At 41.9% G+C, this 26,017-nt stretch overlaps 1 protein-coding gene across 2 annotated transcripts in view; it reads right to left on the bottom strand.

Annotated features, from left to right (window-relative positions):
• The window catches only part of SPAG16 (sperm associated antigen 16), a 392,111-nt gene extending 367,241 nt beyond the window's left edge, over positions 1-24,870 (bottom strand). Inside the window, exons 1-6 of one of the 2 annotated variants that reach the window (XM_035138897.2) lie at positions 24,802-24,870; positions 18,227-18,273; positions 15,404-15,502; positions 11,717-11,844; positions 3,331-3,468; positions 787-894 (exon numbers count right to left, since the gene is read on the bottom strand). In XM_035138897.2, the coding sequence (XP_034994788.1) occupies positions 787-894; positions 3,331-3,468; positions 11,717-11,844; positions 15,404-15,502; positions 18,227-18,273; positions 24,802-24,853 (572 nt within the window). In that variant the 5' untranslated portion in view covers positions 24,854-24,870. Of the gene's footprint in view, positions 1-786; positions 895-3,330; positions 3,469-11,716; positions 11,845-15,403; positions 15,503-15,845; positions 16,039-18,226; positions 18,274-24,801 lie in introns of those variants that run through there. The other variant, XM_035138915.2, reaches the window with a different exon arrangement.
• Positions 24,871-26,017: the final 1,147 nt, after the last annotated feature.

Raw genomic sequence — 26,017 nt, 5'->3', positions numbered from 1 at the left:
ATATATATTAAGCTTTCCATTTCCTGCTTCAGGCAGCAGGGGTTACATATGTGTATGGCCCCTGTTCCGCAGATTGTATACAAACACTAAGGTATGTTTTGTTTTTGTATTTTTCTGTATTTTTTCAATGTTAAGATATTGTGGACTGTATAGACTCGTGTTCATGCTGGCCATTGGCCTTAATATAATGTATGACATAATTAATGATATATATTTATTTGATTTATTTTTTGTAGTTAAAAAACTGAAGAAGACCAAACCGAAACAGTATGATTACCTTGGATCACTGTCTCGCATGTCGTTATAGTTTATAAAGATAAAAACAGATATATTTCGCCGGTTGGAATTGGTCGACGTGTTGCCTCTTTTTTTGGTAGGTTGAGGAAGCTAGCACCAGCAATGGAGACACTGGCTCAAGCCTCAATAGCAAGCCTGAAACTGACCACCTGGAGCCACTGAAACCAAAGTCCACTGAAACCAAAGTCCCCAGAAACAGAGGGACATTTAATAAAAACTCACTCCCCTTGTATCGATTCAGCCTCTTAGTTCTTTGTTATACAGGCAAATCCCCATTCATGTATGAGCCGGAGGAGGCACAGCAGGGCTTTGCTGAGGCTCTTCGGGTTTCTTCCCCTACTTCCGGGTTTTCAGGGCTGTGCATATCGGTGGTTGCGCATGAACTGAACACATGTAAATAGGGGGATGCCCATAAATATCATTCTTAGGTAATGCTGGCTCTTCTCTTGAAAACCAAGTGGGTTTAGAACCCTGTTTGTAATCATTTACCTTTTGATGTCATTAATGAGCCTGTTTTTTTCCTGCACCACTCGTTTATGATGCATTCGATGGAAGTCACGCTCTTTCTGCAGTTTTAGCAGTGCTTCCTTAGCTTTGCTGCACGAAAAAAGAAGAAGAAAATGACTGCTTTCTGGATGAAGGAATATAAGACAAAAATGCCAGGGGGGCGGCAATTGACTACGGTAGTAATGAGATTCCGACAGAGAGGATAGGAGGGTGCCATAATGCTGGGACAAGCACCAGAATGGTGAAGAAAATTTAAATCCCACTTTATTTTGTGCCTTACAGCCCCCAGGTCAAGCCTCTCAAGTCAAGAACTGTTCAACTTCAGGCAAGAATAAGTGGTAGGTCCAAAATGGCAGTTACCACCTAGATCTGCTTTTATTAGTTATCCCACTAACACCTAGATATGTTTTTATTGGTAGTTTTTTATTGGCAGTTAGTAACTAAATTGTATCTTAATTAATCTGAGCAGTAACTATTTAGAATAATATTATTTAGGTTTGAGTATTTTTTAAAAAATTGCATGACCAATCTGGAACTTTCTCGGATCTGAAGCTGTCATGAAAAGGAATAAAACTGCTAGCACATTTGCAATGCTAAACAGGGTCTAGTATGGTATCAAATTGGATGGATAGCGTTTGAGATTCCTGCAATTGCAGGGCGTTGTACTAGACAACCCTTGGGGTCCCTTCCCTCTCTACAATTCTCTGAGTCTACAAGTGTACACTACTTTTGGACATTCACTTTCTGACATTTTGCACTTCAGCTCATTTAGATGGTTGTCTTATTACACCCTCCCCACACACAACACTGCTAACTTACTGCCTTTAACAGCATGCATTCAATTCAGCAGGGAATACTGCTGAGTAAACTTGCTTAAGCATGCTTAAGCATGCTCTGAAATCATGGTGAAATCAGCTTCCTCATTTGTGCCTTCTCTTTCCTATTTCCCTTTGCACTGGGTTCAGTTTCTGGAATACATGCTGACAATGAACACGCTTATCTGATATACTGTAGTGCAGTCATTTCCTGTTACTGTCCCTCATACTGAAGCTATGTACTTCAAGTATTCTAGACTTGAAGCTGCTAGATCATATTTTGATTGACAGTATACTTGTTAACCTTGCTGAGTGTGTTTCTGGTCCTGGGTACCACAAACAGGGACAACTGGTCAACACATCTGATAGTAATGTCTACAAGGAAGTGTGTTTCCAAAGAAATATTAGCACCTTGAATATCAAGCTCACAAAACTACTACTGCCTAGGACTTTCCCCCTTTAAATGCCTATGCATTTCATTTTCTGTTAGGAAGTTACAGGTACATACAAGACAGATGCAGCAAACATTTTAAGGACAAATGCTTACTGCTGCCTCTGGCCAACACGGTAGAGCTCCCTCTCTCACATAAAACATGTAAATATTTAGTGTTTTGCTATTTTTTTCTGTATTGCATGCATCTCAAAAGCAAATCAATAATACTATAAAGGTTCCTGTTCCTGTATAGCCAACTCATAGATCCAATATGGCCTTTCAAAAATTGTGAAATGCAAAATTTAGCAAAAATACATCTATTCATTAAAAGCATAAATAGTTATGCTTTTTATTTGTACTCCCCAACATATCTTTTATGCTCAGAAAATTCAACATTATAGTTACATATAAACATAAACTGCTTAAGTAACATGGCATATATCTCTGGTCAGTCTGCATTGCCATCTTTTCTAAACACAGTGGTTTACACATATATTAACTTCAGGACTACAATGTTATTATTTAGAACTATTCATATATAACAATCCCAGTGCAATTAAACTACTGCTTATCTTTCCATGTTTCCTGTTCTGGATTTTTTTTAAAAGTTGATATACTATATGTCTTTGTATAGAGCAAGGAAGTGAAGCAAATAAAACTTTTTAAAAGGCATGGTACCAAGCCATTTTCCATCCATTTTTTTATTTTACTTAATTATACAATTAGCAGAGAACCATTTGAATTGGAAAGCCTGGACACCTTCAGAAGGCTAAACAAAAGCTTTGCTTTATGGATTGTGTTTCTGATTACCAGCCACAAATACACACACACACTGTGCCCATCTGACTGGGTTGCCCCACCCTGAATACTAACCTTTCTCCCCATGAACCCACTTGATCCCTTCAAGTTTAGAGCCATGAATTGTGATGGGTCTGCAGTTTTGTGTAATGTCTTGGTACACTGTGGTGCCTTTCCCAGCTCTCTACTGTCAGCTAGCCCATAACAAGGTTCTTAGAATTCCATAAATCTGTTTACTTGGCAGCTTATTATAACATGTTCATGTTGGGCACAGTCTAGTCAGACATAAGCACTCTTAAATCACTTTTACTTCAATGCTCTTTGCAATTAAAGCTGTAAGTTCTGTAAATAAATACATTCAACTCTTGTTGAACACATGCTTAACTTTCCTTTTTGAAATTAATAGAAATTGTGGCTAATTTGGCAGGATCTTTCCCCAGGTGAACAGCAGAAGACCCATTAACAATAACAATAACATACTTGGCTGCTATTTTATAGCTCTCCATTTCCTTCTTGAGATACTTGTTTTCCCTTTCCAAATGTTGATTGCAGGTGTATGCATCTGGAACATATCCAATGTCTTTAGGTTCAAGTACACCTCTCTGCATTAGCTCATACCTGAAATTAAAATGAAGAGTGTTTCTTTTACTCCCTCTCTTGCTGGCCCCAAGGATTAGGAAGATCCATGAGTGGAGTGCCCAGTTGTGGACTGATCAAAATAGAGTTTACTACTTGATGGGAATGTTAAGGACAGCAGGAGACCCATAGGTTAAAATACAATATACTTCCTCTTTCTAGAAAGCTATTGCAATATTGTTGTCATTGCTTTAGAGAATTCAAGGGGAAAGGGAACACTTAGCAAGAAATGCATTAAAATTAAAACATGTCACAGTTTGGGGGTGTTCGTTGAACCAACACTGTCTTTAGAGTCTCAATGTCTCAGTGGCTCAAAGTTGCTGCTTTTTTATCAGCTTCTGCTGACCGTACCTAAATGGAAATAGCTTGGTCACAGTTCACCATAGTCTAGTAATCTCCCTTTTAGTTTTATTGCAATGTATTGTACATGAAGTTGCCTTTAAAAATGATACAGAAACTGCAGCTGGTCCAGAATAGGGTTTCTACTCAAGATGAAGAACTATCCCTTCTAACAACCAACAGGTTTGGAGCTGCCTTGTTAACCTGCCCTGTAGCAAAGTAGAGCTGCTGTTTAATTCCAGGTCATCCCTGAAAACTATCATCCATGATTTAAGCTAGGATGAGTAAGCTGACCTGGCATGTGTCACCAAGACCTGAGGAAATGAGCTGGGTGGAATTGATCTTTGTGTGTCCGGATAGCTTAGTTGGTTAGAGTAAGGTTGCAGGTTTGATCCCCATATGGGACAGCTACATATTCCTGCATTGCAGGTACGTGGACTAGAGGACCCTCAGGGTCCCTTCCAACTCTATAATTCTACGATTCTGTGATCTGAACCAGCTTTCTCTGTCTATGTTATATAGTTCAGAATCAAAAATAGGTGGGTTGGTAAGGGAAGCAAAGATGTTATTTTCCCTCACCAGGAGATCAGTTCACTAGGGTACTAGGTTTGAGTTTGTACCTGGTGTTGGACCAGAGAAACAGATCACAAATTCTGCTGGTGTTCCAACCATCCCACTGCCCAATAGTCTCTCTTCCTGAATTGGCTGATAGGCCCTCAAACATGCTGTCCTGTGGGTTTTAAATAGCTATGTTAGGAGTGTCTGGGGGTGGGGCAGGTGGCCATTCTGAGAATGATGGGGTTGTCACAAAAATCATTGCCCAACATATTTTGCAGCACACACTCTTGAGCCAATATTTTCAACCAAGTGGGAGGTTGTTGGTTTGGAATGAGGGAGGGGTTCTGTAACCATGTTGTCATGATCAGACCACTTTTTAATGTTGTTTTTTTAAAAAGGCACACCATGCAAGACTGAACCCAGCCCAACCATACAAAATACAGGCAGGAGACACATTTTCCCCTTATACCACTGCTATGTAAAGACTACTAAACTGGATCCTGAAACAGTTCACACTTCAAGTCTTTGAATCCTAGGAACAGAGAGCTCTTAAAATGTCATTTTTTACACTTATGATACAATTCACAGACAATCTCTAAAGGCTGGTTTTAGAGGTCAGAAAGAGGTTCCAATTAACTAGCTAGACTTCAAAAGTCGATTATCAATTCTCATTTACCTAGTATGTTAAGTTAGTTTGAAAATGTAATTAAACGGTCAAGCTATAAAACTTTTTAAACTGTGCTCCAAGATTCAAGAAGGTGGAAGAAGCAAGGGGATCACCTATCTTGGACCTGGTCCTCACTAACAGGGAGGAACTGATTGATGAAGTGGAAGTATTCAGAAACTTGGAAGGAGGTGATCACATCCTCCTCGGTTTCATGATACAAAAGCAAGGGAAAGCAGAGTGTAGTCAGACTTCCACTCTGGAGTTTAACAAAGCCAATATCAAAAAGCTTAAGGAGCAACTGGGTAAGATCCCATGGTCAGAAATACTCAATGAGAAGGGAGTCCAAGATGGAGAAGTATACAATGAGTAGCCATCAGTTGCAGGTTGAATACCAGGTGGGCTAAATTTTAGAATGAGCTCTGGCTTGAAAGAGTGGTTAAAAATAATATAAAAGGTTTCTTTGATTATGTTGAAGCAAGAGGAAGAACAGGCAAGTGATAGGTCCTCTGCATGGAGAAGACAGAAATGATATTGGGTGATAGAGAGAAGGCATAACTGATCAACACCTATTTTGCCTCTGTCTTCACCCAAAAGGAAAACAGTACCCAACCATAATAAATGATACAAGGAAGGAGCTGTAGCCCACAATAGGAGAAGGGTTGGTAAGGGAACACCTAGATGCTTTAAATGAATTTGAATATTCAGGGCCTGATGAGCTGCACCCAAATGTACAAAATCTTCGAAAATTGTTGGAGAACAGGGGAGGTCCCTGCGGACTGGAGGTGGGAAAAAGTTGTCCCCATCTACACAAAGGGGGGGGGGGAGAAGACCCAGGTAACTACTGACTGGCTTCAAGTTATAAGAAAGGAGATTCCAACTAAACCTCAGGAAGAACATTCTGACAGTAAGAGCTGTTCAACAGTGGAATGGACTCCCTCAGGAGGTTGTATGTAGACTCTCCATTGGAGGTTTTTCAGCAGTGGCCATCAGTCATAGATGCTTTGGTTGGCATTCCTGCATTGTGGGGGACTGGACTAGACCCTTGGGATTGCTTCCAACTCTGTGATTCTGTTATTCAGCTTTCAGAATGAAACAGTAACTTGCTCTTATACATGCTGTGCCTGACCTCCAGATCAAAGTATCAAAAGCTTCAATGTCAGGAGGTAAAAATTAATTAGATTCTGAAACCGCAGCACCCCCAGCACCCTTCAAAAAGTCAGAACAGAACAAATATGTAGTTAAAATGTACTGAAAAACTTATAAGCATATTATTGGGGGGGGGGTGTGTGCAAAATTTCATTTGCTCTTGTTCTAGGCTTGTGTAAGCAGTTACAAGTAGACTGCAATTCTGGAAGTAATAACAGAGTCAGGCATTGTATTAAAAGAGCACAGGGACTGAGCCAGAATTCATTCATCTTTTAAATGAAGCCAGAACCACTCTAATTTTGCCTTAAAGTAGGTAGCAGACAATTTACACTGCTTTTGACCTTCTTGGAACCTCATCATGAAGGCAGGCACATCTCTACTGATTGTATCCAAATCAATGTATAAGAAAGGCATAAAAGCTGCATTAAATGGGAAGAAAATATTAGAGCAATATGTTAAAACAAACACAGCAGCAAGTCTAAAAGCTGCAACCATTTGAAAATAAGCGTGCTCACTTCCTGGTTGAAGCAGGATTTTAAGGCCTGTTAAGTTTCTTTAGGGAAGGTAGTGTAGCTCTGGCCATAGGATTTCATCTAAGTGAAAGGAAGCTGTGCTGGTGTACAAAGTGACTAAGAGCTATGAATCAGGAAGTTTCCAGTTTGAAACTAACTTCTACCAAGATCTCATGAGGTGGTCTTCTGTAAGCCACGCTCAGCCTCAGTCCTCCCCATCTGCAACATGGGGGATAATACTGATTTTACCATACAAGGTTGTCACCAAGACAACAACTAGAAATACACGTGAAGCGCTATGGGATCTGGAAAGCAATATGTGAAATAGTTATGATGATTATGAAAAAGCTGACACTCAAAGCAACACATCTCCAGCAGAGTATGTGCAGAGAAGCTGGTGACTTGAGTATTCTCACTTGGTGCACAATTTCTGGAGAAGCAATAATACTGCATGGCAAACAGAAGCCCTTTCCAGGCTTTCCACTCACTTAAAAATCAATATGCAAGCAGGGAAAGCGAGGAAGAGCATGCTTAACTAGGTCCTGTCTCCATCCCTACCACCCATCATGAGTTGGAGGATGAACATTTGAGGCTCTTGTGCAATTTAGACGGGTTCAAAACTGTGTGGCAAAGTTTAGAAGTTTCTCTCCAACTCATGCTTAGCCACCATTCTTGGGCTGGTTTTACACATTAGTAGAATAACTGAAGAGGGCTTGAGTCTCGTAAAACCTCTGACTTTCCCAGAAGGCCCATACAAATATTCCACCAAAGATACAGTAATGTGCAAGGGACGGGGTGTAGTTGTAGGCTGCCCTTTGCACTGGGTTTCAAGATGAAGCTGCAGAACACTTGTGATGATTTGATGAGTCCAACCTTTCCTGAAGACTGAATGCAAGGACTGAGGATCAGGTAAAGGAACAGAAGAACCAGGACTATTATGGGATGGGAGAGAGGAGCACAAAGTGGCAGCTGGGGAAAAAATTAAGGAAGTGTGGAGAATAAAACAGGGAAGAGGAACACCATGTATCTTGGGGGGAAAGCAGAATATAAATGTAAGAATAAAAAAAGGAAGATTCCTTTATTTAGCACATTCCTCAGCGTGTACCTATAGACTTCTATTCAGGAATGCTTTGATGGTGTTTCCTGCTTGGCAGGGGGTTGGACTGGATGGCCCTTGTGGTCTCTTCCAACTCCATGATTCTATGACTCTCGAATGCACTCCTCCCTCTTCAAACACTTTCCCACTTCTAACCCTTCTATTCCAGCCCTTCTCACAAATACAACATTTCTACACATAGCACATAGCGTAATCTGGTGGCAGCATGGGTGCCGCCTTCCCTGGGCTCTTCCTGCCCCTTGGCTCCCCTGCAGCAGCAGCCTCTGCCACCAAGGGGGAGTTTGTGGTGCCCCAGCCACTGAACCTCATGATGGAAACTTAGAGGGCGCTTGCCCAAAAAAAGCTCAACAATGCCAATCTATTTTAGGGTTTTGTTGTCTTAATTTTTGGTTCAAAAAATAGGGGTCGTCTTATACACGGGGCAAAGTACAGGAAAATCTGGGGAAAATTATTATATCCAGAAAAATATGATACTTATACTGAGTAAGAGTCAGGTAAGAACAGCAGAAGGGGGCTATTGTCCTCATTTCCTGCTTGTGGTGTCTGATGGGCACATGATTCATCATTGTGAGAAGGAGGTTGCTAGACTAGGTAGGCGCTTGGTCTGATTTAGCAGGGCTATTCTTGCAGAGTTTATCAACCCTAAGGCATCATTCTTCATATCTGATGTGACAGGAATTTTGACAATCCACAGAAATGGCTGCCCACCCACTCACGGAGGGTGGGCACGGTTATGGCCCGTTGGAGTAGGCCCATATCCTGGATAAGCAACGCTGGGCAGGATGGCCGACAGTTGGCTAGTGGGCTTTCCTGGCAGCCATGGGTAGGCAGGGCTTGGGAGAAGACCTGAGTAGAGCAGGCTTTGCTTTGGTCCACCCCCATCCACAGAAATGTAAAGCTCAACATTACAACACATAGGTAAAATTTCATGTATAGTCTTAAACTGTGAAATATAGATTTGTACAAATGACAAAAAACTGGATTTATGCAATATACCACTCATTTTATAAAGAAAATATTCTAATTGGTTCATACTTTGGTTTTATTCTTCTATTAAAACAAACTGAAAGTTAAAAGATGAAACTTTTATATAAAATTAGATACTCAAAATACTCAGAATTCTCAAGCTGTGAGATAAACACATTAATTACCTTGCCTAATTTAATTAAAGATTAATTCTTAAACAGGCTTTCATATCTAAGAGGTCATTTAATAAATGGGCTGAGCTCTTATAGGTGCAAATGAATCAACTTTTTCAGCATTAATTATTTTCTCATTTTGAATCCCATTAGAGTTTGATCACAGCATGGATCCGCTGTATATTAGCAAGAGAAAGATACTTGTACAAAGAAAAATGTGATAAATGTAATTTACTTTCAGTTATTAATGATGTTAATTAACAATGTAAATGCAATTTTAAAACATTCATAAAATACATGTTTAGGGCATCAGTTCACAAACCATTAAACATGATGCTTTAATACCATAAGCGCTAATGAAGAAATCACTTGTCTATGTGTGTACCCTCAGACTGTAATCAAAGTAGTATATTAATTTACTTACTACATTTATATCCCACCTTTCCTTTGAAGTACTCAATGTGGTGTACTAGAAACTGGGAGACCTTGGGCTGAATGACTATGACTACTAGTCCAAAGTGAGCCAATTAGTTTCCTGGCTGAATGAGGATTTGAACCCTGGTCTCCCAGTTTCTGGGGGACCCAGGTGGCGCTGTGGGTTAAACCACAGAGTCGAGGGCTTGCTGATCAGAAGGTCGGCGGTTCGAATCCCTGCTCCCGTTGCTTGGTCCCAGCTCCTGCCCACCTAGCAGTTTGAAAGCACATCAAAGTGCAAGTAGATAAATAGGGACCGCTCCAAGCAGGAAGGTAAACAGCATTTCCGTGCGCTGCTCTGGTTCGTCAGAAGCAGCTTTGTCATGCTGGCCACATGACTCGGAAGCTGTCTGCGGACAAACACTGGCTCCCTCGGCCTATAGAGCGAGATGAGCACTGCAACCCCAGAGTCGGACACAACTGGACCTGATGGTCAGGGGCCCCTTTACCTTTAAGGCCAAAAAGGCTAAAGTATTACTCTCTAAGGAATGTGTGTAAGTGCAATGGTGGGTATAAAGCAAAGGCTGCATTCACCTGCATTACTTAAGTGTGAGGTATGGTCAGGGGCCCCTTTACCTTTTACTCCCAGTTTCTAGTTCAACATTCTAAACATTATTAAAAAATAACAGTCTCATAGAAATGCAGAGAAACAATAGAACTTTTGAAAAACAGAGTATTTCCCCCTCTGTAGAGGAAAAGGTTTGAATTAAAACATTTTTCTGCACTGGGAACAGAGGAGAAAAATGTGTTTTGCCAGCCCTATGCTTAGGGGCTTTCAAAAGTGCATAGGCATGGGAATAGCCAGGGGATACAGGGAGGCATCTGCCCCTCTTAATCAAGTAAATAAATAAAAATACTTAACTAACTGATCAATTGTGTCACAGATAACTCCCTTCAGCCCCCAAACATAAAGCCTGTCCCCCTAAAATAAATTCTGGCTACACCCATGAGCATAGGGCTGGCTGCGCCACCATGCACTGCAGTTCCTAAGTACCTGGTAGTCAGTTCATTGTCAAAATACCTCGTGTGGAACTATAGCCAGAGTTTTCAATTAACATTTATTGACATTGTCAAATAACTCATGCATTGTAAGTAACAGATTAACATATACCTGCCATTCTCAAAGATATAGGCCACAAAAATAGGTTTCAAAGTGTGGGGAAATATGACTTTAAATAAAATCTAGGAGCAGGTACAGCTGAGTAACATTTTCAGTGGTTAGGTGTCAAGCTCTATCTTTATGTCCCATCCACCCAATGGCAAGCCAAAACTGAGTAACTTATGAAAAATAAGCAAAGAAGCATATATCTGCTTAATTAACATAATTACATTGATTTTAGAATTTAGATTATCCAAACACGTATTTGAGAACAGAGTATACAGTTCTGGGTCTTAACCACTTGGTTCAGGATGCAGAACAAATAGGGCAGAAACACTGAAAATTGGCTTGACATTTTAAAAATGTTATGGTCTTTGCACTTTAAAAATGTTTGCGTTTTACTTAGCAGTAAATGAAGTGTGTGCAGGCTTAAAACGTGCACTCACATTGGGGAAAGGTCCTATGATGAAAAAATAAAGACAAAAATTAATACTTAAGGTTTCCAAAATTTATAATTTGCCATAAAAACTTTCAGCCCCAAAGCCTAGATGGTTCCTAGAAGGCTGAGCTCATTTGCGGGCTGTTGGACAAGAAAGGCTGAGCAGGAAAATCCTTGGCACCAACTTTTGCATTCCTAAGGTGAGCGCAAGTTTGTTTTTTGCCTACTTCACACTGTTTTTTGCCTACTTCGCACTGACAGAGTGCTAGATGGCCAGCGGTGTTGTTTAATCTTCTGAATTTCGTCACTTTGGGCAGTTTAGGTGCGGGGAAAGGAATAGTTTGGTTCGGTTCAGAGGGTGAGATAGGGCGGGGCCTTCTTTGAGACCAAACCCCCTCATCCACCTAGGGTTCTGCAGTCCTGGAGGGTGGTGACAAGGTAAGGCCTCCCTTCCCACCTTCAGGGTGTGGCCATGAATCTGGGCAGGTTAGGAAGCCATGCCCTAATTCCTTAGGCAAGGGTGGGTTGCCCAATGTCTATAGTCATACAGTGTTAGTTCCTGCCCCATAGTCATTCCCCTCTGCTGATTATAATTTAAGATTTAAATAAAAGTGGCCCAATTCAACCTCATTTACCATGTCTACCTCTTTATTTGCCTATCAGGATGCAAAATATGTCATACATATTTATTTCTGCAGGTTTGTAGTTGGAATACTTTTTTTATATAAAAAAAGGCATACCATTCAGTTTGAAAGCAGTCTAGTGTCCTGTTCATCCCCATTCTAATCAGGAAATTGCAAAGAAAGTCATCTACAACTTCTGGCGTTTCAGACAAGGAATGTTTAGCAATCTGACCTGATCGCTGAGCCTAGAAATAAAATTCAAAAGCTACTGTTAGAAATATAGCCTACCTGTTTGCCTCATTATTGCTTTCAAGAAAGCACATTTCAGTCACAGGCCAGTTGGATTCTTTATCACATAAATTACAGCACAAGACAGCTATAGCAATTTAATTATCATGGTCTGGCATATTAGAGAAACTTTATGGGAACTGTCAGGAATTTCTCTTGGTTTTGGTTCATGCCTCCTACATAATGTGCTCAACAAGCATAGTGGGATGATATACCTCTGCTCAGTTGCTATGCAGCTTCTTTACAGAGAAGGAAATCCCACTTGTTGGTGTAATTTAGAATAATGAGTGAAATTGCACTAACTTCTTGGTATGTCTTGAGTTGCCCAACCTCCACATCTGGATTCTGTTTAGATAGGGATGCAGTTGTACTGGGCTTTAGAAGCAGCCTAAGGACCCAGGTGGCGCTGTGGGTTAAACCACTGAGCCTAGGGCTTGCTGATCAGAAGGTCAGCGGTTCGAATCCCTGTGACGGGGTGAGCTCCCGTTGCTCGGTCCCAGCTCCTGCCAACCTAGCAGTTCGAAAGCACGTCAAAATGCAAAATAGATAAATAGGAACAGCTACAGCGGGAAGGTAAACGGCGTTTCCGTGTGGCTTAGTCATGCTGGCCACATGACCTGGAAGCTATACGCCGGCTCCCTTGGCCAATAATGCGAGATGAGCGCGCAACCCCAGAGTCGGTCACGACTGGACCTTTACCTTTACCTTTAAGGCCAAAAAGGCTAAAGTATTACTCATAAACTCTTCTGTTCTCTAAGGAATGTGTGTAAGTGCAATGGTGGGTATAAAGCAAAGGCTGCATTCACCTGCATTACTTAAGTGTGAGGTATGAGTGGTGACGCTGCTATTTGGGGATAGTACAGCAAGGTGAGCTAAAACGGTAAAGTGCTAGTGGATCTGTCTGTATACTTGAATCTTTATGTTTCAGACCAGAGAACTATATTATAATAGATTAGTTCATGATGTACCAGCATCTCTTAAAGTTTACGTAGACAGTGTGTTTATGCTTGCTTTGTGTCATGAGACAATAAATAGTTCATACTTTGAACTGAACTGTGTGGGTAAGTCGTTTTCTTAACAGAGCAATTCTGGAAAGGACTGACAACCAGGAAGCAGGAAGATTCTGACCTTCTGCTGGATGAGTCCACTGGAGCTTTGCATACTCTGCTGATCACGCTAACTGACATGTGATGTAGAATCAACAACAGATGGTGGGCCCAGTATAACAGATTATGGGCCAACTGACTTCACAAGTCTAACACCACTGAGTTCCAAGCATTTAGGCACAGGACTATATCTTTAAAGTAATAACTAACCCGAATATGATTCCAACAACATAAAACTAGTTTCATTCAACAACTAGGGGCTCTATTGTTATAGCCACATCAAAACACACATCCAAACACTTCGTCAACATGATCAACATGTTAGCTAGCTACACTTGACTGACCCTGTTTCCATAAGACAAACACATCTTTGAGTTGTAAAGCTATGAAGAAACAATTCCAAACTGAACCTGAAAATAATAGAGTTAGCCAAGACACTGGTTCAGTTGCCATTAAGTATTATTTACTTAAGTATTATTATGGTGCTGGAGGAGACTCTTGAGAGTCCCATGGACTGCAAGAAGATCAAACCTATCCATTCTGAAGGAAATCAGCCTTGAGTGCTCACTGAAAGGACAGGTCCTGAAGCTAAGGCTCCAATACTTTGGCCACCTCATGAGAAGAGAAGACTCCCTGGAAAAGACCCTGATGTTGGGAAAGATTGAGGGCACAAGGAGAAGGGGACGACAGAGGACGAGATGGCTGGACAGTGTTCTTGAAGCTACCAACATGAGTTTGACCAAACTGCGAGCGGCAGTGGAAGACAGGAGTGCCTGGTGTGCTCTGGTCCATGGGGTCACAAAGAGTTGGACACGACTAAACAACTAAACAACAACATTATTTACTTATTTGTTTATTGTAAATAATAATATACTACCTTTCTGGGTAAAACCTTCCCAAAGATATTTTAAGCAAAGTAATAACATTTGGATCACCAAAAATTTACACTGTGCTATGTCATATTAATTTATCTAGCCTTTGCTTTCATTTTCAGTCATTCCTGGTCCTGCAGTCTTGATCTTTACCCACTGGCTATGTTTGCATGTAATGTTAATATATGGTTAGCTTTACATGCACAAGTTGCAGTGAGCCCAAGCAAAGCATTGCACTCATGCACTCCTCCCTTCTCCTTCCATGGAGTTGTAAGGGGGGCCAGTTTCACTTTTAAAATGTTGATTTGATCTGTTTTTACATATGAGGAAACCTGGATTCCAATAAACTCCAGAAAGTTTCAAGGCTTGAAAACACAGTGGCTAAAACAAAATAAAGGGAAATACAAAGTTGCCCTTGGGGAAAAGGAAGGTTTACAGAGTTACCAAATCTAAATACAGCACGCAACTACACATAGTTACTCCCCATAATGAACTGCAATAAACTCCTCATAATTAATTGTAATAATTAACTGTGCAGTAAACAATTACTCCAATAGCTCAGAAATTTCAGGGTTTATGACTACAACAGAGTAGTACACACACAGATTGTGCGCACGCAGCATGGCTTTTAGCATTTTTCTTCCTGTTCTTCTGCACCACTCTTCAAGTTACTACTTTTGAATTCCATGAAGTTTCAAAAGAAGTATGTGTGCTCTCTGAAAGGAATTGGGGTCTATGCTGCAAAAGTAAAAATAGAATCAGTTGAAAGGAAAAGGGAGCTTAAGGATCACTTAATACCTTCATTGAGATGAGACTTGAGAATTATCCCTGTTGGCTCATTTTTATCTGTTCCTTTTAAATATATATAATTACACATACACAGAACTCACAGATTCTATATAATTTATGTCCTAGATCCAAAGAAACACTTTCAGGTTGCATGTGCTCAAAGAAAGTTTGGGGTTTTGATTTTCAAACAGCCTCCCTTCCTTTAATAGCATCTCTGTTGAAACTTAGGGCCGTTTCAGAAACCGTTGCAGTAAAGCATAGAGGTATGAAATGCAAAGGAATGAAGTCTATATTTCTACTGGGGGTGTTAAATGGCTTTAGCCTGTCTTAAGAAAGTGTTTTGAAACTGTCCAATAACATGTAAATTGCATGACAGCTGCAGTGGATTTAGTCCTACAGATGCCCATTATTTTCATTGCAACGAGGAGATAAGACACCATATCTGAATATGAAATACAGAAAATGCCAAGTTCATCTCAGTTTTCATTATGGACACTATTGTAAAATTTGAAAATGGGGGTGTGATTAAACTACTTACCGGTAGTTTGATTCAGTTTTGCCACTTAGATGTAATATAATGTCACCCTTTTCAATCTAGAAGTTCTCTGCTCTCTCTCATATTAGTCTTGAATAATAATGCATTTGCTGTAACATTCTGTTAACCACCACACTCATATGCATATTACATTAATAACTGTAAAGTCATATGAATCAATGTAGCCACATATTTTGAAAAACAACATATTTACCATAATTTGGGCATCAACAGCCTGTTCCTGTATAGTGTATAAAGCCTTTGCCAGATCTTCATCACCATCTTGCAGGCTAAATTCATCGTCAGCTGGTACCTAAGACAGAATTATAAATACATATACAATGAGCACATCCACTGAGTAGAGGGAAACTGTTTCAATCCCAAGGATCATATAGTCTATTTGCCATGATTCAACAATGGAATGGCTTTTTGTATATGTTAGATCCCTGCTTCAGGGTTGTATCCAACTAAATCATATTCATAATAGTCTCACTGAAATGAAATGTGCATGACTAACTAAAGATCATAATTTCAATGAATCTACTCTGAGAATGACTTGGGCATTTTTCATACCTCTACCTAAATAAGGGTCTTAGGTGATAGAACTAGGAAAATCTGAGACCCCGTAGAGCTATTGCTAGACAGTACAGTGGTACCTTCGGTTACAGACGGGATCAGTTCCAGAGGCCCAGCCGTATCCTGAAAAGTCCACAACCGGAGGCGCCCTTCGGCGCACACATGCAGCGCGATTGAGCACTTATGCACAGGCACACACAGCAACACCCAGAAGTATACACTTCTGGGGTTGCCACGTTTGCAACCCGAAGATTACGTATTCCTCTGGTACCACTGTATAGGCCAGAGATCAGATTCAGTATATCTCCTTATATCTTAATCCCCCTAACGAATATACCTTCTTTTTCTTTTTCATCAGGGGACCCAATTTACATAAGTATTTATGGGATGGGGAAATTATAAGGTCCATCTATTTAAATGAGCTGAGAACTCCATATGCAAAAGCAATATATACACAATATTCTAGATCAGTACACTTGGTTGCCAGTTTAATGGGGTACTATGTTTCTTTCTGTCAATTAAAGACTGTTGCCTATTTTGTACAGGCAAACTTGGTAATTCCACAAAAATGAGAATACAACTTCTCCACATATGTTGCTTTGAATCTACATGAAATTACAGTTCCAGAAATGTGTGCCAAATCATGGGATAGTCTAGACCATAGTTTTACCCGAAGTTCAGAAGTCGCTAAGCATATTTATCTGTGGCATCAGTAGGATTTGGTTGATATCAGAGTCCTGTCCCTGAGCAATTTTACATGGATGTTTTTACTATCCAGCAGGAATAAATAGAAAAACTATAAGCAGGATATTTCTTATCATCTTTCATTTTCATAGACAACTAAGTATAAAAGTGCATGCACTCTTTTCAATGTGAGAATGCCTATAAATTACTTGGGATAAATAGAAACAATGGTACATTACAAACTCACTTGCATACATAAATGTAGGCTTGCAACTATGAAAATATAAGTTGAACATTCAGGCACCAAGTGGCCAATACTATCCCAGAATGAATTAACTGGATGCATTTAACTGATTTTAAATCAAGATAGTACTAATTAACAAATTTATGCTTAAAGTCACCAACGTTTCATTGACAGAACTTTTTTTTTCAGGCACCAACTGTGCAAGAATAAGATTAAAAGCATTCAGAAATTTTCAATCCTAAATCAGGCCAATTCTATTTGCAGACTATTTACAAACTTACTTAATGTTTGACTGTATTATTTACATTGTATATGCATGGAATGGGGATTGTTTGTTATATATCTTTTTAGAAACCAAAATATAAAGTTAAGGAGAAGAAATAATTGCAAAAAATAAAATAAAACCAGGCACAGCACTTGCAAAAAATTACAACAGGCACTGTTTTCTCCTCTCTCCGCATCAGTATGCAGTGAACAAAAAACAAAACCTTTATAGGATCATAAGATCAGAGTATCCTTTAATCACATTTTGTCCTAGTCATATCTACTGAGTTTAGGGTTTAAGTACCGTAAATTACATCTGGGCAAGAGGGAGGGCAGGATGGAGGATAATGAAGATACACAGTGCAGAGACCTTCTAATCTTTGGGGGCACAAAAGGTGTGTGTGGAAATACGGATCCGTAGAATCCCATGTCAATACCCCTCTTGTAAGTAGGTTTGAAGTTCATATTGTGATATCAGTTTCATAATCCTGGCACTCAAACAGGATCTTCACTGGTTCTGATTCGAAAGAGAGGTAGAGCTGGGTATCATCCGCATACTGATGAACACCCAGCCCAAACCCCCTGATGATCTCTCCCAGCAGCTGCATGTAGATGTTAAAAAGCATGGGAGAGAGGACAGAACCCTGAGGCACCCCACAAGTGAGAACCCAGGGGTCTGAACACTCATTCCACCCCCACCACTTTCTGAAGATGGCCCAGGAGGAAGGAGGGGAACCACTGTATGACAGTGCCCCCAGCTCCCAACCCCTCTAGATGGTCCAGAAGGATGTTATGGTTGATGGTGTCAAAAGCCACTGAGAGATCCAGCAGAACTAGGAAACAGCTCTCACCTTTGTCCCTAGTCCGTCGGAGATCATCAACCAGTGCAAGCAAGGCAGTTTCACTCCCATGATGAGGCCTGAATCCCGACTGGAAGGGATCCAAATGGTCTGCTTCTTCCAGGCATGCCTGGAGTTGTTCAGCAACCACTCACTCAATCACCTTGCCCAAGAATGGAAGATTTAAGACTGGGCAATAGTTGGCCATATTGGCCACATCTAAAGATGGTTTTTTAAGAAGCGGTTTAATAACTGCCTCTTTCAGTGGGTCTGGGAAGGCTCCCTCACAGACAGAAGCATTCACCATGTATGTAAGACTATTTTTTTGTGGCTAACAATAAAATAAATTGTATTTCCCTTTCACTTATCAATATTACAATTTGTACTTAAAAATAAAATAGGTTGCAACTTTTGTCTTAATGTCTCTTACCTCTTCATATTGGTAGTCATCTTCAGAGCTTTCTGCTACTGAAATCTCTAAATGTTAAGTTAAGTATAAAACAGTAAACAGTATTTACTGAGCAACACATACTCTGCAATTCTTGGGAGAAGCAAATTCTATTCAGAGCTGTCAGTTTGCTGCTTGACTGCCTACTCACACAACAGTGAAAGGCACTATACATCTGGCAACAAAATTTAGCTCTCAAACATTTATGAACACCATTTAGTGAATATTTGCTTTGCTTTGCTTCAGGAATTCAGGTTGCTATTTTCTCCAGGGATGCTGGAACAGATTCTAATCTCAGCTTGACTGTGTTACAAACTCCCAAGAGTTATCACATCTTCCAATAAATATCTGTATTTATTCATAAAGCACCTGTCCATTCAATTATCATTTCTAACTTCATTGCTGGGGGGGGGGGTGTTTGCCATTTTTGAGCATGCCCCAAAAATGCTTCTGTTATGAAATATAAACACTGTTCACTAGGATTAGGAATGTATTTTTTTTTAATACTTCTACAGGAAATGCTGATTCAATGATGCAGTGATGTGAAGCACTGTGTCAAGAGGGTGAAGGTGAAAAGACTTCACAAAGGCACTATTTTCCACCTTGGTGTTTCTGGTGTGAAAGCTTCTTAATGATCTGCACAGGGGACAATTGCCACAGAAGTCTGCTATCTGTTGCCCCAGCACCAAACAAGTCGTCCTCATTTGGTGTTTTAAAAGCATACTTGTGCCCCTTTTTAATGGGTGGTGAAAGAAGGCCTTTAAAAAGTGTTCACAATGCTTGGCAGAAGGCGGGTAAGCAGCACTTTGTATCACGCTATTCCTTTCTATCAGCAGACTCCCACTTACAAGCTCCTCTCTCAGGTTTACTGCAACCCACAAGATGCAAAGGGGGGCTAATATCTCTGGCCAAAAATGTAGGGTCCCTATATCTACCCTGGCAACCATGGGCATAACCAGAAATGTGGCGGGGGGGGCGGGGGGGGGTACATCCACCTGTCATCATCCTGTGTCTGGCTCTGTCTACCACAGCGTTTCTCAACCGCTGTTCCCCAGCACACTACTGTGCCGCGAGACGCTGGCTGGTGTGCCGTGACGTGAGAAGGGCGATTTTGCAGCATCGTGGTCCCCTTTCGCTCTAGCTGCAGGAAGCCGGCCAGAGCCTCCCTTTTTTTTTTTTTTTTTTGCAAATAAATTTTGGGAGGGAGACTGAGGGAAAGCCACCCGCTTCTCTCTCACGCCGCTTTACGGCTGCTGAAAACCCCCCGAGAGAGAGCAGCGCCACCGTACAGCGCCCAGGCTCCCTCCTCTCCCAAGGTAAAGGGATCCGCCGCCGAGAGTGGGAGGGGGGAGAGGGGGTGGGGGGAAGGAGGAGCGCAGGTGAGAACTGGTGGGCAGAAAAGTTGGCCAAGTCGCGGCAAGGTGAGGCAGGCGCGCGGGGGCGCGTGCGCAGGTAGCGGCTCGCGAACTGCGAGGCGCCAACCCGGCAGCGGAGAGCTAGAGCGTATGAGGAGGGAGCGCACGCAGGCGCCGGCGCCGCTCTTCCAGCCCAGCTGCCATTCTCCCAACACTAAGTGCTCCCCTCTCCCCTCCTTCCTTTTATCCCACACCCCCATCTTTGCCTCGCTTTCTCCCGCCCTGCCCGTGGCCGCAATGAGCTTGACCCGCCGGAAAGCAATATTTGGCAAGTGTTTCTTACAGTCATAATTATAATATAGTGCGGCAAAGAGTTAATCGTGACCGACTCTGGGGTTGTGCGCTAGTTGGTCTCTAAAGTGCTACTGGATGGAATTTTGTTGTTGTTGTTGTTTCAACCTTAGCCAGGTCTTTGCTCTCTGTAAGGTACTGAATGATCACTCTACAGTACAAGTGGTGCATGGCTGAGCAAGAGAGATCAGAGCCCTTTTGTGGTAGGGTAAAAGATTTCTTCCTCTTTTACTAGGACTGCTCTTTGCTGAGTTTCTTCTCCTTCCACATGGTGTTCCATAGTTCAGCTTCAGTCAAAGTCTTGCAACTGATAAAAACTGCTTAGCTTTTACAGTATCTTGAAGGGTCATCTCCAACATGATACGGGGGTGTAGGGCCAAAAGTGAAAAAGCAAGTGAGAAATGATGCTCCAACAAAGACACTAAAGAGTCCAGGTAATGCGTTACAAATAGCCTGTGGGAAACTTCCAGTCGACAGGCCCTGCAGGTGCGCACGCTCAGGAGAAAATCCTGGAAACTATGAGAAACTTCCAGAACCGAGCTACCTGCAACATGATTGGTCAGTTTTCAGAAGCCACACCTATCACTCAGTCAGGTTGCCAGTTGTGTTGGTAGAATGCATCACAACATCATCCAAGTGACCTCAGTGAGCATTTCAATTTCAAATATTCTGATTATTTCTACATTTAGTTAAGTATTTTTATTTACTTTATGGGGGAGCAGCTGAACCCCCACCCCTGGTTACATCCATGATGGCAACCAAATAATGTATTCCAAAATATCAATAGTTCATTCACGTGCTCATCTTCCAATGTGATATATGCCATCATCTGCCAACAATGCCCTTCTGCACACAACACAGAACAGGCCTGTCCCTACACAAAATAATAAACAGGCATAAATCTGACATCACAGGTGGCAATATGGAAAAATGTTCCTTTGTTCCTTAAACAAAGGAACTTCAAGGGGAGATTTGCAAAGGAACCACAATTCATAGAATCATAGAGTTGTAAGGGACCCAAGGGTCATCTAGTCCAACCCCCTGCAATGCAATTCATCAACTGGTTCCATCCTCTCGTTTGTGAAATTAATTGAGACAAAAGATTTCGTTCATGTGCTAATTGGCTTACCAATGCCTGGACATCTGTATAAACAATAACTGGTTGTTGTTGTTGTTTTGTAGACAGCCACTATTAACTGTTACTCTCTGTACTTTACTGCATTTAATTTCCTTCTGACCTCACTGATTATACCACCACCTGCCCCACTGCACATGCTTGGATAGATATGCATACAGCTCCGGATAACATTATGCAACTGATGAAGTGGACTGTAGTCCACAAAAGCTAAAGGAGAGGCACAACTTTTACTGGGACCAGGAAGGATATGCAATATGGTACAAATACTGTTATCTAAAATAAGTTATAGTACCATTCACTTCACTTCCTCTTTTGAAATGTCCATTAAATGTTATTAGAAGATGCTGCAATGCTGACAAATGCGTATCAACACCAAATTCACCCAATATTTCAAATAAGAGCAGCTGAAGAATAAGCTTGATGATTTAGGGCACTTCAAACCAGAAAGCATTCTGTTCATTTTTATAAGGGCATTGTAGACTCACTGTGGAGACTACACATTTAAGGCGAGAAAAAGACACTTTGTAGGGATGCTATATAGCACGGAGTGGGAACCTCAGGGTCTGGGGCAAAATGTGACCCTCCAGGAATATCTGGCCCTCCAGACTCTCCTCAAGTCACACACCCTCCTGAGCTAGACCCCTCACTAGCCCTGCTTTGCACTCTTATTGAGTGTTTTTGCCTGGCTGGAATGTGTCCTTAGAGTTGCCAGATCTCTTAAGTCTCAGATCCCAAGAGCCACAGGATGGAGGCGCAAGCCTGGGACTCAATGAAGCAGTGGCAGAGCAAGGTTGCACTTCAAAATTTCAAACCTCTCCTTCTAACGGATATCCAGTGTCACATTATTGATCTCTTTTCAATGTGTTTTTACATATATTTATGTACCTGCCTTGGTGTCTACTTGAATCACAAGCTCTTTCTGAGAGAGAGAGGAGAGAGAGAGAGAGAGAGAGAGAGAGAGAGAGAGAGAGAGAGAGAGAGAGAGAGAGAGAGATTGTACTGGAGGAACAAGATGGAAAAGGTGATGATGATTTAAACTTTATTATTGGGTAAGCTGGGTCCTATAAAAATAAAAGCCCACCGTGCTTTTGCATCCTAGACTTCAAATGTAACTCCTTTCCCTGAAGATCCTGAATAACTAACCTGGAAGAAGGAAGTATGAGAAACCTAGTTTCTTGTTAGACCTGCCTAGATAGTTGTGATAAGCTCTGACTAGGTAAGCAAAAGCTTTTCACAATACCATGCAGATTTGCATTGGGAATTCTGTATGAACTACTCCAAAGCCATGAGGTTGCAGCCTGAGTATTGTGCATGCCTTTAATTTATCCTGATAAGGTGCCTGTTGTTCAAATAGCAGTTTAATATATTTCACAATTCAAGGCATATTTATTGAAATTAGATGGTATTATGTTTTAGCTCTACAGAGACACATTCTTCTAAAATAGCCGATATGTGCATTAGTCAGAAAAGAATAAAAGGGTATGCTGTCACTGCCTGCTTCCTATCCCTTTATCTTTACATTTAACTTCCCTTAAGAACTGTAATATGCCTGTTGTCTTTGTCCATGGAGTTTTCTTGGCAGGGATACTGGAGTGGCTTGCCAATTCCTTCTCCAGGTGGATCACGTTTGGTCAAAACATAACTTCTCCAAGTTATTTAATCCCCTTCGCCATGACAAGGCAGTGATCCATGAAGGGGCATTGAGGGCACAAGGAGAAGGGGATGACAGAGGACGAGATGGTTGGACAGTGTTCTCGAAGCTACCAACATGAGTCTGACCAAACTGCGGGAGGCGGTGCAAGAAAGGAGTGCCTGGCGTGCTATGGTCCATGGGGTCACGAAGAGTCGGACATGACTAAACGACTAAACAACAACAACAAGAACTGTAATGGGGCAGCTACAAACCCTGAAACTATGGGTGAAGCTCCCTGGGGAAGCTGGCAAAGATTGTGGTGATGTTTTTGCTTTAGTATCAAAATAATGGGAAAGATAAACTTACTGTCATTCGTCACATGGAAATGAGTTCTGCTCACAAGGCAAAGCCTGCAACATTCCAGTCCAGAGTACAAACCTTGGGCTTGCCATTCATAAGGTCAGCAATTTGAATCTGAGCAATGGGATGAGCTCCCATTGCTTTGTCTCAGCTCCTGTCAACCTAGCAGTTTGAAAGCATACCAACTAGAGTAGATAAATAGGTGCTGCTGTGGCGGGAAAGTAAGCAGCGTTTCCATGCGCTCTGGCTTCTGCCATTGTGTCCCGTTGTGCCAGAAGCGGTTTAGACATGCTGGCCACATGACACAGAAAAGCTGTCTGTGGACAAACACTAGCTCCCTCGGCCTGAAAGCAGAGATGAGCACTGCACCCCATAGTCAAATTTGATTGGACTTAAGTGTCCAGGGGGTCCTTTACCTTTACCTTACAAAGCTATGCACACCTACTTAGTAGTTACTTCTGAGGACTGATTTGCAACCAAGTGCCTATTTTTCTGGGATCAGCCCCCACCCACTAAACCCACAAAAACCTTTCTATCATGCAAAAGGCCCAGCTGCAAAATTTCAAGACCTTTGCCGCAACTCAGCTCCTCTGCGGAAAAGCAATCCTAAGAAGACTGAAGGAGGGTGCAATAAGATAAAAGGTGCTTTAAAAAATTACAACATCACATTATTATTTATTAAATTTGTTAGTTGCTTTATCTTGCCAAAGGCAACCCAAGGCAATTTACGAACAAACAAAACAAAACAAAACAAAAAACAAAACGGGTTTGCTCCCAGGGCCTTCAGAGAGCAGGATTTCAGAGAAATATATTTTCTTACATGACTTGTTGCTGTTACAACTACGCAGATCAATGACGGGGATCATTACATTTATGGGGAAATAGAAATATGAAATAGGAGGGCGGGGGCGGGGAGGTTCCCAAACAGAATAAAAGTACCAAAGGGACTTAAAGCACAAACTTTCCAACTACAAGGACTTGGTTTGAGTTAATCTATATTTGTTTGCTCACACCTACTTAAATAAAAGCATTAAGAACTTTTGCCACTGAACATAGACGCCTACATCCATATCAATTCCTATGTCCCTATTTCTAGATAGATAGATCGATCGATAGATAGATAGGGATGCGGGTGGCGCTGTGGTCTAAACCACAGAGCCTAGGGCTTGCCAATCAGAAGGTCGGCGGTTTGAATCCCCACAACAGGGTGAGCTCCCATTGCTCTGCCCCAGCTCCTGGCAACCTAGCAGTTCGAAAGAATGTCAAAGTGCAAGTAGATAAAGAGGTACAGATCCGGTACCTACATTACAGGGTGGACAGGTGACAACTTGTAGGGGGTAGATCAGGCACCCCCAAACTTCGGCCCTCCAGATGTTTTGGACTACAATTCCCATCATCCCTGACCAATGGTCCTGTTAGCTAGGGGTGATGGGAGTTGTAGTCCCAAAACATCTGGAGGGCCGAGTTTGGGGGTGCCTGGGGTAGATAGATGCTAGATAGATGGAACGCGAAAGATAACGAAAGACCGGCAGGAGGCAGGACATTTTTAAAGAATTACACGCAGCAAGCGCAGCTCGCCTAAGCGGAATCCTCCCTCGCTCGCTCTCCCGGCTGGCGGCCTCCCTCTTCCCCGCCCACGAGGAGGAGCCGCGGCGGCCCCTTTTCCCTCTGGGGCGCCGCCAGGGACCGGGGGGGTGGGTGGGAGGCGGCCCAAGGATACGCTGCAGGCAGAAGGTGCCCTCCGTGGTCGTCACCGTCGCGGCCTCCTCCATGGCCGCCGCCTCAGCCCGTCCTGGCTACAAGGCCGCGCGCGCGTCGCTCGGTTGCCAAGGCGACCCCGGAGCCCCGCCTCCTCCGGCCGCGCCCATAGAGCGACGCTGGGAAATAAATCTGCAGAGGGGTGTCCCTTCCAAAGCGCGGCTCGATCCTCGGCTGCTTAAAAAAAAAACCACGCGGAACGTACTGTACAGTACACACCGCGCCCGTGTGTTGGCCAGCTAACGTGGGAATTCACGCGTCACACACGTGTCCTTACGCTGCTGCGTGTATTCCAAGAAAGCCATACTTCTCTATATCCTTTATCTAGCTAGCTCAGAAGATTTATACACCGCTCGACTGTAAAAAACAGAATAATAATAATAATAATAATAATAATAATAATAATAAACCCACCCTCAAAGCACTTAACGAAACAAAGGTAATAAAACCCTGTCTTGAAAACGTGCAAAAGTCAGAATACGACAATGGGTCGCAATTCCCCTCGGCTTTCTAAAGCCGTGCTCAATGGGGCAAATGAAACGGAAAGGTTTGACACGATTACAAACGTAGCAAAAGTAGTCAATAAGCAATTAATGAAGCGCATCAAAGAGCATGATCCAATTCGCAGGACTTCCGCATGAATCGGGTGATCCAGTGCCGGATTTACATATAAGCTAAACAAGCTTTAGCTTAGGGCCCCACTCTCTTGGGGGGGCCCCAAAAAAAATTAAAGGGGAAAAACTGCATGTACATTTCCAAAATATATTTTGTTATGTGCAAATGGCTTTAGATACCTATTAGGTCCCTAAATTGCCATATAGCATATATTCAACCCAAAAAACAGTGACCATTTGTTGTTGACAAAGGACAGCTGGACATATAAAGGGCCCCATTACCTTCAGTAGCTGAGGGCCACATCAAACCTAAATCCGGTCCCGATCGGGTCTATATAAGATCTAAAAATAAAGGTACAAAAGAAATGAATATCAATGGCAGCAACAACAACAAAACTTAGCAACATGCCCTAAACAATAGCCCAGCCCAAAAGTCCTGACATTGCTGTGTTTCAGAGGAACTATGACCAAGTTTAGAAGGCAACGCTAAGTTCAAATTTAATATCTTCCATTTCTCATCCCACTATTTAAAATAGCAGTATGGTTAAAAAAAAAATCTCAAAG

This window comes from Zootoca vivipara, chromosome 1 (assembly GCF_963506605.1).
Source record: "Zootoca vivipara chromosome 1, rZooViv1.1, whole genome shotgun sequence".
NCBI lineage: Eukaryota > Metazoa > Chordata > Lepidosauria > Squamata > Lacertidae > Zootoca > Zootoca vivipara.
Note: the sequence above shows the minus strand (reverse complement) of the source record. Positions and strands in the feature narration are given on the sequence as shown.